Source organism: Dendrobates tinctorius, unplaced genomic scaffold, assembly GCF_039654945.1.
Source record: "Dendrobates tinctorius isolate UK_male_01 unplaced genomic scaffold, ASM3965494v1 ptg000016l, whole genome shotgun sequence".
Taxonomy (NCBI): Eukaryota; Metazoa; Chordata; class Amphibia; order Anura; family Dendrobatidae; genus Dendrobates; species Dendrobates tinctorius.
Genome location: NW_027361684.1, coordinates 35,226,790 through 35,243,046, shown reverse-complemented (window position 1 = coordinate 35,243,046; position 16,257 = coordinate 35,226,790). Strand labels below are relative to the sequence as shown.

Here is a 16,257-nt window from a genome sequence, read left to right as displayed (position 1 = left end):
CGGACCTCATTGATTTTCATTCAGTTAGTTGCTATGGGTCGAAGGCTTCATACATACAACACTTATTTTATTACATATGCAAATAATGCCCCTCACTCAGTATGATGGCCCTCACAGTCACTGATGGCCCTCACATGCCCCACTGACACTGTGTGAGTACACACTTGCTGCGATCCAGTCTGCATGAGGAGCCCTCATTTGCATATGTCATAAAGCAGGGGGGCTTTGTTGTTCTTTTTATGCAAAAGTAGTGAAATGCATACAACAAGTATGAGATTTATAAGGCTAAATTACCTACATGAATGTATAGGTGGTATAATTTGTGGGTGACACACTTTTTAACACAGGGGATAGGTTGCAAGAAGTTACATGCAATAAGTGCATTTTTATGATATGCAATAATGTATGTAATTCTGCATGCTTTTTTTAAATCATTTTAGGGATAAATCGTATTGGTAATTAAAAAAAAAAAAAAAAACAATATTGCATGCTTTCAAAATTCGAATTCCATCCTAGTGTTTGTTGAACACATGCGATTTTATGCAACATTATGGTAATTCATTGGGCGTGAGAACTTGCAAAGTTTCTATTTATATTGCACCTTTTTGTGCCAGACCATGTAAGTGAAAAATCTATAGGACAAACTATACAAGATGCCTTATGACAAGTCTGGTTATTTGTGCCCTGGGCTGCAGGTGAGCTGGGTAACAACCCTAGAGCTTCTGCATAGCCTCTTGTCTGTTTAGTTTCTGAAGCACCGCACCCACAATGCCTGGCAGATCCTCACTGCCTCTTGCCACCTAGTCTACAGTATGTGAGAGATTTTCAGCCTAGCTCTGCCTGCAGTGGGGAGTGACCACAATAATAGGTTGTGTGAAGTCTGCTGCTCCCCTCCCTCTGCTTGTACACAGTGTCAGTGAAAGCATTGCCTCCCTGGCTGTGCTCTGAGGATGTTAGCTCAGCTCCTGCACTCCTAGCAGCTGGATAAGTACTGAGGCACCTTGCACCTCACACCTCTTCCAGGTGCAATGCTAGGATGGGCTGCCTCTGTAGGCACTCTCCTGCTCCTGCTCCTCTGGTCCTATAAGAAACTCCTCTGTACTTTCTTAGCAGTTGGGGATGTGAAGGTTGAGGAGGATTATAAACTGATCTGCAAACCTTCAGCTTTGGCCAACTACCTGGTGAAACAGTGCAGGAGCTTTGGGAGTTACTCTCATGTCAGGTGGCTCTGGAGGACCTTCCCCACTCTGCAGACTTTGGTTGGGGTGCTGGGACCTGTGGATATTGGGGTGCACTTTGTTAGGGAGTACCTACAGATGAGTGATGAGGGGCTGGTGGCTCTGGACTGGGCTGTGAAACCTGGACAACATCAAAGGAGGAGGAGGGCATCCAGTAACTCCACTGTGCCCATTCTGCTGGTCATCCCAAACTCTTTTGGCAAGATAACTAGGAACACCAGTAAGGTAACGATAACGGGAGTTATTTGCGGTGTACTTACAGGGAAGAGCTTAAGATTTGTTTCAATCTTTTGCACACTTTTCTTTGTATACAATGTTTCACTGGTTAATAAATAAGCTCCAGGTGGAGCGTCATTGTATTTGGGTGGAGGAATAAGGCTACGTGCACACACTGCGGATTGCAGTGCGGATTTGGCCTCGTGGATTTTGTAAAATCCGCAGGTAAATCTGCAGGTCAAAAGACCTGCGGATTGCTCTGCGGTTTTGCCCTGCGGTTTTTCATCTCAATGGAGGAGATGGCAAACCGCAGCGGAATCCGCTGAAAGAATTGACATGCGCGGAAAAATCTGCACCGCGGTTTTTTATTTCCCTTAGGAAAATAAAAGTACTGTACACCGCAGCAAAAACCGCTGCGGAACCACAGCAGAATCCGCAGAGTGTGCACACACCCTAAGAATGCACGGCAACTTTGACCGTAACACAGAACGCACTGGCGAAAATCTCTTAATGTCGTTACTACATCGCAGCATAGTGGAAGTGAACAGGGTCTCGTTGCAACCCACAATATACTGCAACGAGGAAGATGATAAAAAATCCAACCGGTTCTAACTTCTTGAGAATTGTTTGCTATGGTTGCGTTACCTTTCGGGTCACAATATGACCCTATTCACCAGGACTTTGCTGCGATGTAGTTGAGGCATACCATGATTTTTGCCAAAGTCTCTATATATACACAACCTTAAGGTATGTTCACACAATGTAGTCAAATGCTATGGTTTTGGCACAATTTTGCAAAAGTTGCAGCACTTTGCATCTTTTGGAAAACCGCAAAGATTTTGCCTTTTTTTTTTTTCTTCAGAAAAAAAAAAAACATGCAGCCACATGTTTTCTATAAGTCAGTAGGAACATAAATACGTTATAGGCGGTTGACTCACCCCCCCCCAGAAGTTTTTGTAAGGGCTCATATAGATGTCTGCACGGACTGGCTGCAGGTGTCCTGATCCGAGCGGGACATCTTTATATATATTTTCGGGAGGCTGTGACGCTCTGGTCGGGAGAGACGCAGCCAGTCCGTGCATTGTGTTCTTTGCTCAGACCGATTTGCATGAACGTATGCATAAGCCCTAACTTTTTATTTTTGCTTTAAGGTTCAAGAGTTTTTTCACTTGATCTTGCAGAGCAGTTTTATGTTACAAATCATGTGATCCGAAGAGGAATCTATAAATCGCATGATTTGCAAGTGAAAAATGCACCAAAAAATTGCAGATGCTAAAGATCTTGGGGCAGGGATTTTAGCTACCCATTTAGACGTTGCTGTGTTTCACGTTTGCATAAAAGGATGTTAAATGTGTCAGCAGTGTTTCATCGGTGATATTTACATATGAATAATAAATAACGTAAATTCCAAAGTTTTTATCCTTTGCAATGTTAAACACAGATTTCATCTTTGTGCTGTATGTCTTTTTCACAGAGACTTGTATTGACACTTTACATTTGTGCTGCTACAAAAGATCGGTCGTGGGAGCAGCCTCATAGCTTACAATGGGTACATGTTCTATCCGTGAAACACAAGGATAGATCCCGTACGTGCAGCACAGACGTCTGAATGAGACCTTGGACAGTGTAAACTGTCTTTAAATGTATCACAAAAGCTTAGGCTGGATGACAATTTTGACCAACACTACACCACCTATTGCTGGGCTTTCTGCGCACTCAGATTACTTACAGTATTCTGAAACAATGCCACCCGAACAGATATTCTAGTCAAAAAGTATGGGACATAGGTCCCTATGCCGTGTGTTCACAGGGCCTAAAATATTTAATGAAGGACACTCCTAGACTGGAATATCTATAAACGAGAAATGGACTTAGATGGTCCATTAAAAGTATCAAATTTTACAAAATCAGTATATAAGAATAGGCAATCAAATAGGTATACAATATTACAGTCAACATCAGTAGCTGGATACAGGTGTTAAAGCCATCCTGTCCACTAATAGGTAGGGGGGACATCAATGGTATGCTGAAAGATACATATAAAATGCTAGTGCTCAAATGCTCAGAAGCAACCTCACTTAATGTATCACACCTAACATATTTACTATCAATGCAAGTGGATACCCACATTAATAGGTATTAGCGATCAGGATGTAAGAACATTCAGTAAAGATAGAAGCGTTACAACTAGACTCTTACCTGTGAACCCCATGTGGAACCAAACAGCCCTCCGAGGAAGCCCACACATGTTTTACATAGGGTAAACTACCTCAGCTATTTAAAAACAAAAGACAAAGAAACAGGAAAAATGCATTTACGTTAAAAAAAAAATTGTAAAAGCACTTTATTGTAACATTTTGCACTGCCGCCATCATTGTGTGGAAAATAGTAAGGCTATGTTTCCACTGTCAGTATTGGCAGCGCTTTGGGCGCAGCTCCATCCAAAGCGCTGCCGGCTTTTGTATGCGCGGTGAGTCCGCATGTGTTCATTGAACCATGCGGAATCACCGCATCCTATACATAGACTCTGATATTTATCTTGTAGAGACTGTGCATCTCCGCAAGATAAATACACATGCTGCAGTCTAGAAAGACGCGCCACATGTCCGGTTACACTTACACAGGGTAGCTGCGGGTGTACCTGCACGTATAGTGGAGATGGGATTTCATAAAATCCCATCCACTATGCTGTTACATCTGACCGCTGTCGATGTACGCAGCATCCAATCCGCAGCGTTTACTGACCGTGGAAACATACCCTAAGGAGGTGCCAAAGCTTGTAGAAAGGAAGCGGTGCTAGCTGAATTGGACTTGACCCAAAATTCAGGTGAAGGTTAAACAGCTGCACTCTCAATTATTTGCAGAGTTTTTAATAAATGAAAATACTGACACCATAAAAGAAACAAAAAAAATGATTTTTGTGTGATAGGCAAAAAAATCAAGAAGCGTGTGACGTTTCGACCACGTTTGGGTCTTTTTCAAACGGCACACCTCCGCGGCAGTGCTGAAACACCCGCCTCCAGACACCGCATCTCTATGCATATCCCCAGCACCTAAACTGTGCAGCAGTCTTTGGGACATTTGAAATCAACTTTAGCGTCGTTTGAAAAAGACCCAAACATGGTCCAAACATCACATGCTTCTTGATTTGTTTTTCTGTTTTTTTTTGCCTATCACACAAAAATCAATTTTTTGTTTCTTTTGTGGTGTCAATATTTTCATGTATTAAAAACTGTTTGCAAATAATTGAGAGTGCAGATGTTTAACCTTAGCAATAGCCATCATTGTGTGGGCAGCGCGTGTGCAGTGTGAGCCAGCGTCCTGTGTGCAGGACTTCAATAAAATTGCGCTGGATGTGGCGCATGCATAGATTGAATTTTTGTGCATGCGCCGTCTCCGGTGCCATTTTATTGAAGTCCTGCAAACAGGACGCTGGCTTGCACTCCTTTTTAAAATTCTGCGCCACCAATACCAACATTCTGTGGGCGGCGCAGAATTTTTAAAACTAGGCAGGTCACTGAATTCATCCAGCTGCTTCTGTCACATCATCAATAAACACCAGTGACCCAGCGCCACTGGAAGCCATGCATGTCCATGCCATCATACTGCCTCCATCATGTTTTACAAAGAATGTGGTGTGCTTTGGATCATGAAGCGTTCTAAGCTTTTTTTCATACTTTCGTCATCCTTTCATTTTGGTACAGGTTGATTTTGGTTTCATCTGTCTAAAGAATGCTGCTCCTGAACTAGACTGCCTTTTTTAGATCTTTATTGCCAAAGCCTAATCTGTCCGTTCTATTTTAAGGCTGATTCATGGTTTGCACCTTGTGGTGAACCCCCTGTATTTGCTCGCCAGTCTTCTCTTCATGTTAGACTTAAATACTGAAACACCGACTTCCTGGAGAGTGTTCTTCACTTGGGTAGATGAAAGGTTTGTTTGTTTTTTTTGTCACCATGGAAAGGATTCTTTGATTATCCACGACTATTGTCTTCCATAGACAACCAAGCCTATTTGAGTTTTTGATCCTTTTTATTTGTGAAATATACAAAACTGTTGATTTGCCAATTGCTAATATTTCTATTTCTCTGGTAGATTTCTTCTTTTTTTTTTCAGCCTAATGATGGTCTGCTTCTCTTCTATTGAGAGTTCCTTTGACTGCATGTTGTAGGTTCACAGCAGCAGTTTCCAAATTCAAATACCACACTTGAAATTAGCTCCAGATCTTTTACCTGCTTAATTGATGATGGATTAATGAGGGAATAGCCCATGCAGCCTATTAAAGAGCTTTTGAGATAGTTTAAAAGATGCAGCTACATATTAGACAGCTGTAATTCCTAAATTCTTCCAATTAGAATGTGAAAGCTCTCAAATTAAAGTGGAGAGCCTGCACTTTAAGCACCTATTGATTATATAACTGTATCTTGTAATATGTTTTGGTAAACTGTTAAAATGCCACAACTTGTCACTCTCCAAATATTACTGGACCTAACTGTATATTAATGTAAAAAAGCATGTGATTTTAGGCGTTTCATACAATATTATTGCTAATCATGTGATCCTGTTGTACAGCCTGAATCCTGGGCCTTAAAGAGGTTGTCATATAAACTCAATCCCTCCATGAAACATAGTGGAGAGCTGTTCACGTAATCCAAGCTTGTTCTTGGATTACAAGGACAAACCATTTATTTTTTTCTAATGGCCTCCATATAATGTTGCACTTCTGCAGCTTTGTTATTCAGGTCAAGTTGCAGTCATCCATAATGGGCTGATAATGAATCTATAACTATGGCTGGGCATGGATGTGCACTAGAGGCAGTCATATCTTACCCAGTGCTGTCTGTTATCAGGGTCTAGTTTATGGAACGTTCTCCTATGTTCTTGTCCAACAAATTAATGCACCAACGATTTCCCCTGAATACAATTTTTGGATGCTGGTCCTTGTTCCCTTCTTTGTGTTGTAGAACTTTATAAATTGCAGCTTGCTGTGTGGGTTTCTTGGGAGTTGGTTAAGGAAGTGCTAATACTTTGCAATATACCGTACTGTATACTGAGACATTTGGCCTCAACACTTGTCTTGCAACCAAGGTTGGCTGGCTCGCTGCACAATGCAAGTGAATGTCATCAAATTGCGACCCTAAGACTATTGTAACAGCAAGTTGCAAGAAGGCCAACCTCCGAGTTTTTTACCACTTGTTGTAGTACCATCAGGGTTGCAGTTTGATGCCACTCACTTGTATTGTACTGCAATGTACCAGCGGCACCGAGCGAAAATTAGATGCACAACAGGTGTGGCAAAATTCGCTTTTCATGCAAAGTATGGCAATGAGTATAGATGCCTTATTTTCCCCCCTCTCCCGGCCAAAATTTAAGTAGATAAAAATTGAACACCTACAATATTTTTGTAGGTGTTGGGAATGTCTTGGCTTTTAGGCAACCATCCAGCTGACCTACTACAGTTATGTCTCATGTCCCAGGGTTACACATCTCAGTCCCATTTCCATTAATGTTGCATCGAATGCATAAAGACAATGTTTTGGAGAGGGAAAACAAAAGCTTTTTTTTTTTCTGTGATCCCTGTAAGAGCTAATAGTGACAAGAGACTTGTCTGAGATAGAATTTACTATCGGGAGGAGTTCACTGCCTTTTATCAAATCGATGACAAGCTAAATTTATTTGCAAAGCATTAAACATATCATTAGTGGTAGTTTATGTTGTTAGGTAATACTTTCCTATATTTGGTTTTATAGCCATAATGAGACGGATGAGAGCAGCATGGATGGGGTTCTAACATGAGGAAATATCTCAGGTTATGTGTCCACCATTGGATTCACATCAGATTTCTGACCGAGAACCTGACGCATGACCTATTGACAGATTTCTCTCATACTTCATATTAACTGAAGTCTTTCGCTTTTAACTTTATTTGCTGTAGCACATTTATTTTAAAGTTTTGAGGCTTTTTCCTATCCCTAAACTACATCTGTCAGCAACATACCACAGTCAAAGTAGACCTGTCACCACCATATAAACCACATACACGTCAAACATGTGATCTGCCAGGTAGTTACCTAAATTAAATTTACCATGAAGCCATCAAGTTTGGATAAAGTACTTTTCATTCTCAGTGAACGGCTACATTACCTACTCGTTCTTATTTTTTCTTTCCCTTTTCAAACATTGACATTTGGCCAAATTTCTAGAAACTGCCTACAGGGCTGTCTGAATGGGCCTGCTGAATGACAAGGTGTCTGAATGGCAGCTATTAAACTAAAAACTGCAATTAAGTGACTACGTAGATTCTCACATTTACTTTGTATGAAACATCAGTTTCAACAATTAGTGGGGTTAAATAAGATTAATAATAATTTGCATCGGTGGCTGGATGAGGTATTATTCTGATTCCTTAACATTCATTGAAGCTTCATTAATACAACAGATGTGAACATTGAGTTTCTCAAGTTCAGCTGAAGAGCAACTATTATTTAGGCATTGGTTGGGGAGTCCAGAGCTTTATTGGCTCCCTCCCAAATTGTTCTGCATCAGCACCAAGATTTCCGCCATCAAAGCTACCATGACAGAAGAATAATGCATAGCTAATCCATTTAATCCGAACCCTTTTATAAAGTCCCACAGTGACCAATCTATCCAAAAAGGGTAGATTGGTATTGTGCCCTATTCGTTACTCATATAGCCAGTGCTCCTACATAGCTCATTTTAAGTCTTCCCCTCTCCGTTATTGTATGTCTAAGCCCCTCCGTGGCTCTATTTAATTGGAGTACACAATTGACTACATTCATGCTTCTTTATCAGCAGTGGCGTAGCTAGAGTCCGCTGGGCCCTGGTGCAAAATTTGGACCATGACCCACAACTGCATGCTGGACAAATGTATGGGACTTTGTAGCATTCTAAATACTATAAAGAGTCAACATACTTGTTTGCCACCATGTAATACTGTCCCCTGTAATAATGCCCCTTCTTGGTATATTGTCCCCCTTATGGACCCCTTCCTGTGATAATGTCCCTTATCCAGGGCCCCTTGCTTTCATTATGTTCCATATTTTTCTCCAACTCAAAAATACTTAAATGATTCCTGCCCCCCCCCCCCCCCCGCTTCCATGATGTGTGATATCATCTCTAGCCATCGCAGAAGCCAAAAGCTGACTTTACCGTGGCAGCCATAGGCAGTGCATGTTGTCATTGTCATGCGCTGCCTGTGACGGTCACGCAGACATCAGCTGCAAGCCTCAGATTGTTCGGTGGCATGCATTACAGTGCAGGCAGCTGACATAGGCTCTGGCATTGGCGATTACCCTACAGCACAAGCCCTGTCACACCCTCTGTGACCATGATCGTTACTCCCCTGTGTTATCAGGTATCTAGTAAGAAAGCATATACTGCATGGCATACATTTTCACAATGGGAGCCTATAGAAATTGGATGCCACTGTATACTTATACATTGTCATTATTTGGAGTTACATGTACATTGTCAGCGGTTGGAGTTATATGTTGGTCTTGAACGCAAGACCTTTGTAATCTGACACTCGCAGCTTTGTTTTTACTACTTTTGCCTCTTACTGCATCCTACAGAATAAAACTCTGAACTCTTTGAAATTAGAGGCGTATGGAGATAAATTAGGGCTCCGTAAACTTCTGTAATGACACAGCTGTATAAATCAGACTGAGATTGGAACACAGTGTATGGACTGGCAGGCAGCTCTCCTGACCCGAGCATGACCGCTTCATGTATTTCTAAGCAGCTGTCGTGCTTGGGTCGGGAAAGCCGCCGGCCAGTCTGCGCATTGCATTCCAATCTTGGTCCAATTTATACAGCTGTCTGACTATGCCCTTAGCTCCACAATATGGGTGGCTGACTGGTGGATCAGGGAAATGCGGTAGATATACTATATCTTGACTTCAGCAAAGCATTAGATAAAGTATCTCATACTATACTTATTTTGCCAAGGCTACGATTCGGTGGATTCATAACTGGCTCAGTGATAATACTCAGTCGTAAAAAATGGTTGCACATCCAATTGGAAGAGTGATTCAATTGGGGTACCACAAGGCTCTGTCCTGGCCCCAGTGTTGTTCAACATTTTTATAAATGATCTAGATAAGGGAACTGAAGGCAAACTAATAAAATTTGCTGGCGATGCAAAGCGAGGAGGGATAGCTAACAGAGAAGAGAGATAAAGGATTCAAAAGGATCTAGATAAGCTTGAACAATGGGCCTCAAGTAATAGAATGATGTTTAACAGGGAGAAATGCAAGATTCTACATCTGAATAAGAAAAATGAAAATTACAGCTATAGAATGGGAGGAATAGAACTAAGCAACAGCACGTGTGAAAAAGACCTAGGTATACTATAGATCACAGACTGCATGAGTCAACAGTGCGATGCAGCAGCAAAAAAGGCAAACGCAGTTCTGGGATGCTTTAAGAGAAACATAGAGTCTAGGTCACATGAAGTAATTATCCCCCTCTACTCCTCCTTGGTCAGTCCTTATCTGGAATACTGTGTCCAGTTCTGGGCACCACATTATAAAAAAAAAAAAGACATTGAAACACTAGAGCAATTTCAGAGAAGAGCTACCAAGATCATGAGCGGACTGCAAAGTATGTTCTATGAGGAACACCTTATAGAATCTATGAATGTCTAACTTGCAATAAAGAAGGCTAAGAGGAGACTTGGTAGCTGTCTACAAATATCTGAAGAAATGTCAGTGTAGAGGGATCATCCTTATTCTTCTTTGCACATAGAAACACGAGAAGCAATGGAATGAAACTGGGAGGAGACACAGATTAGATATTAGAAAAAAGTTTTTGATAGTGAGGGTGATCAATGAATGGAACAGGCTACCATGAGAGGTTATGAGTTCTCCTTCAATGGAAGTCTTCAAGCAGAAGCTGGACAGACATCTATTTGAGATGGTTAAGTGAATCCTTCATTGGGCAGGGGGTTGGACATGATGACCCTGGAGGTCCCTTCTAACTCTAACATCCTATAATTCTGTGACCTGGTTCTGTACAACTCAAAGACTGTAGGGAGCATTGTTACTGCTATGTGCTTGAGTCATAATTGTATCTGTTAGGTTCACCTTATAACTGATGTTCTCGACATGGAAGTCTGTAAAGAGAACATATGGATATTCTCCAGTTTTTCTCATATTTTGCAATTACAAGTTCATGCACTTGTCTCCATTGCTGTTTTTGTAACCCTCTTTGCAAAATAGCTAATAAATCATTGAAGAGGCGAGAGGAAGATGTTGTTCTTTTCATTTTGAGAAATAATCCAGCCACTGCCTTGTGTGGTTTAGACTTGTGGCTTTTTGATGTTCATTGTAAATTGTCACTTCCTTTCTACACTTAGAATACAATTGTTCTGAAAATGGAAGACCGTTAATATTGTTTTATTTTTAAATTTAGATAGCAGGGATATGCAGCAAAGTACTAAATGTGAACGATACATTGACATGAACATGAGTATCAACAGGATATTTCATAAAAACACTACCACTAAAAAGCAGTGGGTCAATCAATGTCTTTAAACACCACAATAATGAAGAGTTGCTATGAATACATAAAGGGATTGTCAGCACACCATTCATTCTTTAATTGACAGTTCTGGCTTCATAGAGCCAGAGAAGGAAAGAGATGGAAAACAAGCAGGTGGGAAGGTGTATGTCCATGTTTGGCTCTGCCATGATGCACCGAGTGCCTGTACTTGGTTTGATCAGTCAATCTGTTATAATCCCTTGAAGACCATAAGAGAATGAGCTGATTAATAGAAGCCAATTCCAATCATAGTGCAAGTGCAAAAAACAGCCCTGAGAATCCGCTCTTCTACTGCCCCAACAGATACTGGACTTCCATGGGTATTGCAAATAATGTGCAGAGAGGGCTTCAAATAATGGTCTTCCTGCATCAAGTTCTTTTATTAGAGATCCATGCAGAGTGTTAATGCATGTGTTGTTTATTTGTTTTCTTTTTGCATCTCTTCTTGTAACATTTTAGCGTAACCTCTGAAAAGGTCACAAAACATTTAAAGGAGTTGTCTGGCCTTGGGCTACAAATCTGTAGACACTCTGTGATTACAGACCCTCATATTGCTCTCTGGGAGCCAACGGCGCGTGGCTGCAAATATGTGATTTGCATACGTGCGGTCACATGCCAACTAGACATGCGCGGCCTCCCTCAAAGAAAGTGCATTTAGCGAGGTGGGAAACATCTAGCTAGAATGTGGTCAGAAATATGCAATTCACAGAGAATCCTTACAGTTCGCAGAGTGCGCGATGTCGGCATTCACAAGTCTGCAGTCATAGTTACTACAGCCTTGTAGCCTAAGGCCGGACAACCCATTTAAAGATTAAAATGGATAGCATTTTGATAGTGTGCAAAGTAAGTAAAAAAATGCAAAAAAAAAAAAAAAACAATTTCAAGTGAGGTCAAATTTGTGCATTACCAGTTGCAGTGCTGACTTTGCCCTATTGTGTGTTTTTATGTTGGCTCCAAATTTTTGGAGCTGCCTGTTCTGGGATTAGATCCATAAAGCAGGATGGCCAGACTCAGCCGGTCTACGACAGTGCTTTTTTTTGTGACGGTACGGCGTACCGGAAATCTGAAGGTGCTTCAGCGGGGGAGGGGGAGCGGCGGCAGGAGCCGGTGGCTGGGAAGTCATACTCACCCCTCCCGTGCCTCCCTGAACGTCCCCTGCATCCTCCTTGTCCCAGCGCTGACAGCTTCTTCCTGCCTTCAGCGGTCACATGGTACCGCTCATGAATATGGGCGTGGAAGCGGTATTGAGCGGTACCATGTGACTGCTGAAGGCAGGAAGAAGCTGTCAGCGCTGGACAACGGAGGATTCAGGGACATTCAGCGACGGCACAGCAGGGTGAGTATGAAGGAGTAGGTCGGGGGCTGCACAGAGGAGGTCGGGGGCAAATATTGCGTACCGGCAAATATTTTTTTACAAAAAAGCCCTGGTCTACGGTACATGTCACATTCGGTATTACAGTAGGCACGACGTGGAAATAGTAATGTTAAATTGGAAGATGAGTAAATGTTTTTACTCTGAGCCAACTGCAGTCTAATTAGCAAATTTACTAAGACTGCCATTTCTTATGCCTGCCTTAAATCCAAGAACACTGGTGCAAATGTCTTATTAAATTTGGTATATTTTATCCATATTTTCAAAAACTTGTATAAATTTTTTAATTTCCCTCTTAAAAGGGTTTCATTTTCTTTTTCTGATTGGGGAATCTATCACCAGCTTTTTCCAATACCATCTGAGAGCAGCATGATATAGGAGCAAAAACTCTGATTCCAGCTATGTATGGGCTGCTTGTTACAGCTTTGATAAAATCACTATTTATCTGCGGCAGATTTTACCAGTTGTCTGAATGCTGACCTCTCTATAACCCCGCCTCCATCACTGATTGGCAGCTTTCTGCCTATGCAGTGTGTACAGAGCAGGTTTACTAGTCCCATAGTGATAATCTCCTGCTGATAAAACAATAGTTTAGTACTGCAAAATGTAACCGTGCTATCCTTTTTTTTGACAGATGTGTCACTTGGCCCTCACTCATGGGTACCAGGCTGTGATCTTCAATCGTCGATGCCAAAATGGCTGCCCTCTCAGCACAACAAAGTTACAACCCTATGGTGACCCTAATGACCTGCGAGAAGCCATTCGATATATCCGACATTGTCAGCCATCATCTCGACTGTTTGCAGCAGGAGAAGGCACTGGTGCTGGACTTCTCCTGTCCTATCTTGGGGAATGTGGCTCCTCCAGCTACATCACGGCAGCGGGCTGCATCTCTCCTCTGTTTCGCCTTCAAGACTGGTATGAAGCTGGGTGTCCATGGATGTGGCAGGCAGCTTTACTCTTTTACCAAAAGATGTATTTGAGCAGGTAAGTGTGTGTTTTAGGGTAGTTGATACATTTTCTATTCTCCTCTCATAGTATGTGCTCTTTTTTGGTCATTTCAAAATGTCATCTAATCGCTTATACCTACGTATATAAAAAAAATCAAGGCCTATTTCATTATTGCATTTGCTCCTTTTTTTTTTTTTACTCTAGTTTTTGGTGATTTCACCTGTTTTTCATTTGCACTTAATTTTTTTATTTTATTTTTTCTAATTTTCACCCTTTTTTTTTTTTAAAGTCTATTTTATGTATCCGCCTGTTTTTGTTTTTGTTTATATATATATATATATATATATATATATATATATATATATATATATAAATATTTTTTTTTGTATGTCATTGACAAGGATTTGAGCTTCCAGATGTTTTTTTTTTTTTTTTTTTTCAGCTAATGCATAAAATGTGTTGTTGTGTGTGTGTGTTGTTGTGTTTTTTTTTTTTTTTTTTTTTTTTTTTTTTTAAATATAAAAGCCACAATCTTTTGCACAAATATACTCTGGTCTGCTGTCCACCACAGTGATTTTTTTTTTTTTTTTAATATATATACAGTGAATTTTCATTTTTCCAATATTTAAGTGGAACGTCCTAGAAAAAATAACAAAAAAAAGTTAGGAAAAAGTAGATGCATTTTTTATTTTGTACAAAATTATTGAACCATGTGTGCTATTTCGAAGACTTTGGCTCAAAAATTCAGTGTCAATGAATACCACAACACAACAAAATAACTTTAAAAAAAAAAGTGGAAATGATGAAACTTTTCACATAGTTATTTTTTTTTTTTTTACTCTCTGCATTGTTTTAATTGATTTACCGTACATACCTTACTGAGAACAGATTCCTTGTGTACAATGTGCAGCACATCAGAATGCAGACTCCAGCTGCTTCAGATCTTCTTTATGAAAAGGGGTAAGGATGCTTCATCTGAGTCAATTAATAACGAACATAGGTTTTTTGTTTTTTTTTCACTCCTCATGATATAATGGCAAGTTGCTAAGATAAGTCATAACTTTATTATCGGGGATGGTCGACCACTAGGATCTTAAAGAGAATCTGTCACCTGGTTTTGGCGGGCGATTGAAAACGAGGTTGGTCCGGTCCGATGGGCGGTGTTCCCGATGTGTGCCGCCTCCCCATCCTTGGCCGCCGTCCGCAGTTTTTTGAGGAATGGGAGTAGGTCTCATCCATTTGTTGCGCGTGCGCTAAGCATTCTTGGCTAGCGCACGCGCAGTAAGCTTTGCCCAACTGCGGGCAAAGCCGAAAAGCCTGACTACGCATGCGCCGGTTAACTAAGCCCCGGAAGTATTTTGCTTTGTTCCGGGGCTTAGTTAACCTGAACTACACAGTTTCCTGAACTACACAGTAACTAAATATCTCAAACACCACTTTGCTTTGGTCATTTTATTCTACCCTGTGTATATATAAACTTGAGTTGAAACAGTGGTGGGATTCAAATTTTTAACAGGTTCTGTGTTTGTGTGTAGGAAAACCACACCCATTTTAAGGCACACCCATTTAAGCCACACCCATTATTAAGCCACACCCATCTACATGCACCTTTTCCTCAAACATATACAAGTAGGGGCGCAGTCAAACAGTTGAAAAAAAAAAAATACATTGGAATGAGATCAGAACAGTGCACATTCTGGCCAGTGGCTCTCCTGACCCGAGTGTGACAGCTGCATATATTTCTATGCAGCTGTCTCACTTGACTGTCCGGCTGGCCAGGCTGTGCACTACATATCTGCGTCCTAATGGAAATTAAAAGTAAAAATCACCATACCTTTCCAGCAAACTGGTGTTACTCAAGTCCCATCTATGTCAAACAATGATGATTTTAATTGCAGGGTTAAATTGGCATATTTCCACAACTAGAACACCACAAAAAGAATGGTTCATGAAAATATCACAACCACAAGTATAATTGACAGAGTAATAATAATTTATTAATGTATAGTACTTATAAAATCACATCAGAACTACAAAGTGCCAAATCCCCAATAGGCAGCATTGTTCCCTAATAGGCAGCACAGGTCCCCAATAGACAGCATTGTTCTCTAATAGGCAGGCACAGGTCCCCAATAGGCAGGCACAGGTCCCCAATAGGCAGCATTGTTCCCTAATAGGCAGGCACAGGTCCCCAATAGCCAGTATTGTTCTCTATAGGCAGCACAGGTCCCCAATAGGCAGCACAGGTCCCCAATAGGCAGCACAGGTCCCCAAAAGGCAGGCACAGGTCCCCAAAAGGCAGCATTGTTCCCAATAGGCAGCACAGGTCCCCAATAGGCAGCACAGTGCTGCACAGGCCCCCAATAGGCAGGCACAGGTCCCTAATAGGCAGTACAGGTCCCCATTAGGCAGGCACAGGTCCCTAGTAGGCAGCACAGCACAGGCCCCCAATAGGCAGGCATACAGGTCCCTAATAGACAGCACAGGTCCCCAATTAGCAGCAGCACTGCACATATACAACTGACCTGGTGTTGGCCTGTGTGTACCACAGGCTGAAGTTGAACTGAAGACTGAAGTAAATAATCCCGCGGTGAGGCAGGCAGCGGCGGGCCACGGTCACCACACACAGACTAGTGTCCTCCTATCCAGGCTCAGGCGCTCAGCTCACTGGGCAGCCGCATCGGCGAGTAACTCCTGAGTCCAGTCCAGCGAGCTCCAGAGTCTAGTTACCCGCCAATTATAGCCGCACTGCGCCGCTGGAATCAGTGCACGGGCAGCGGGGGCCGCCGGGGTGTGCTGTGCTGCTCTGTCCAGTAGTCAGCAGACAGAGAGCAGCACGTCAAGTATCTGCACGCGCGGTATCCGGCAGGAAGCAGAGCAAGAGTCCTCCTCTGCTCCTTGCCTGCAGGCAGCGCCGCCAG

General features: G+C 41.8%; 1 protein-coding gene across 1 annotated transcript in view; it reads left to right on the top strand.

Annotated features, from left to right (window-relative positions):
- Nucleotides 1–776: 776 nt before the first annotated feature.
- Nucleotides 777–16,257, top strand: part of LOC141080447 (protein ABHD15-like) — a 38,897-nt gene continuing 23,416 nt past the window's right edge. Inside the window, exons 1-2 of the mRNA XM_073565674.1 lie at nt 777–1,463; nt 13,020–13,372. Of these exons, the coding sequence (XP_073421775.1) occupies nt 1,029–1,463; nt 13,020–13,372 (788 nt within the window). The 5' untranslated portion in view covers nt 777–1,028. The remainder of the gene's footprint in view (nt 1,464–13,019; nt 13,373–16,257) is intronic.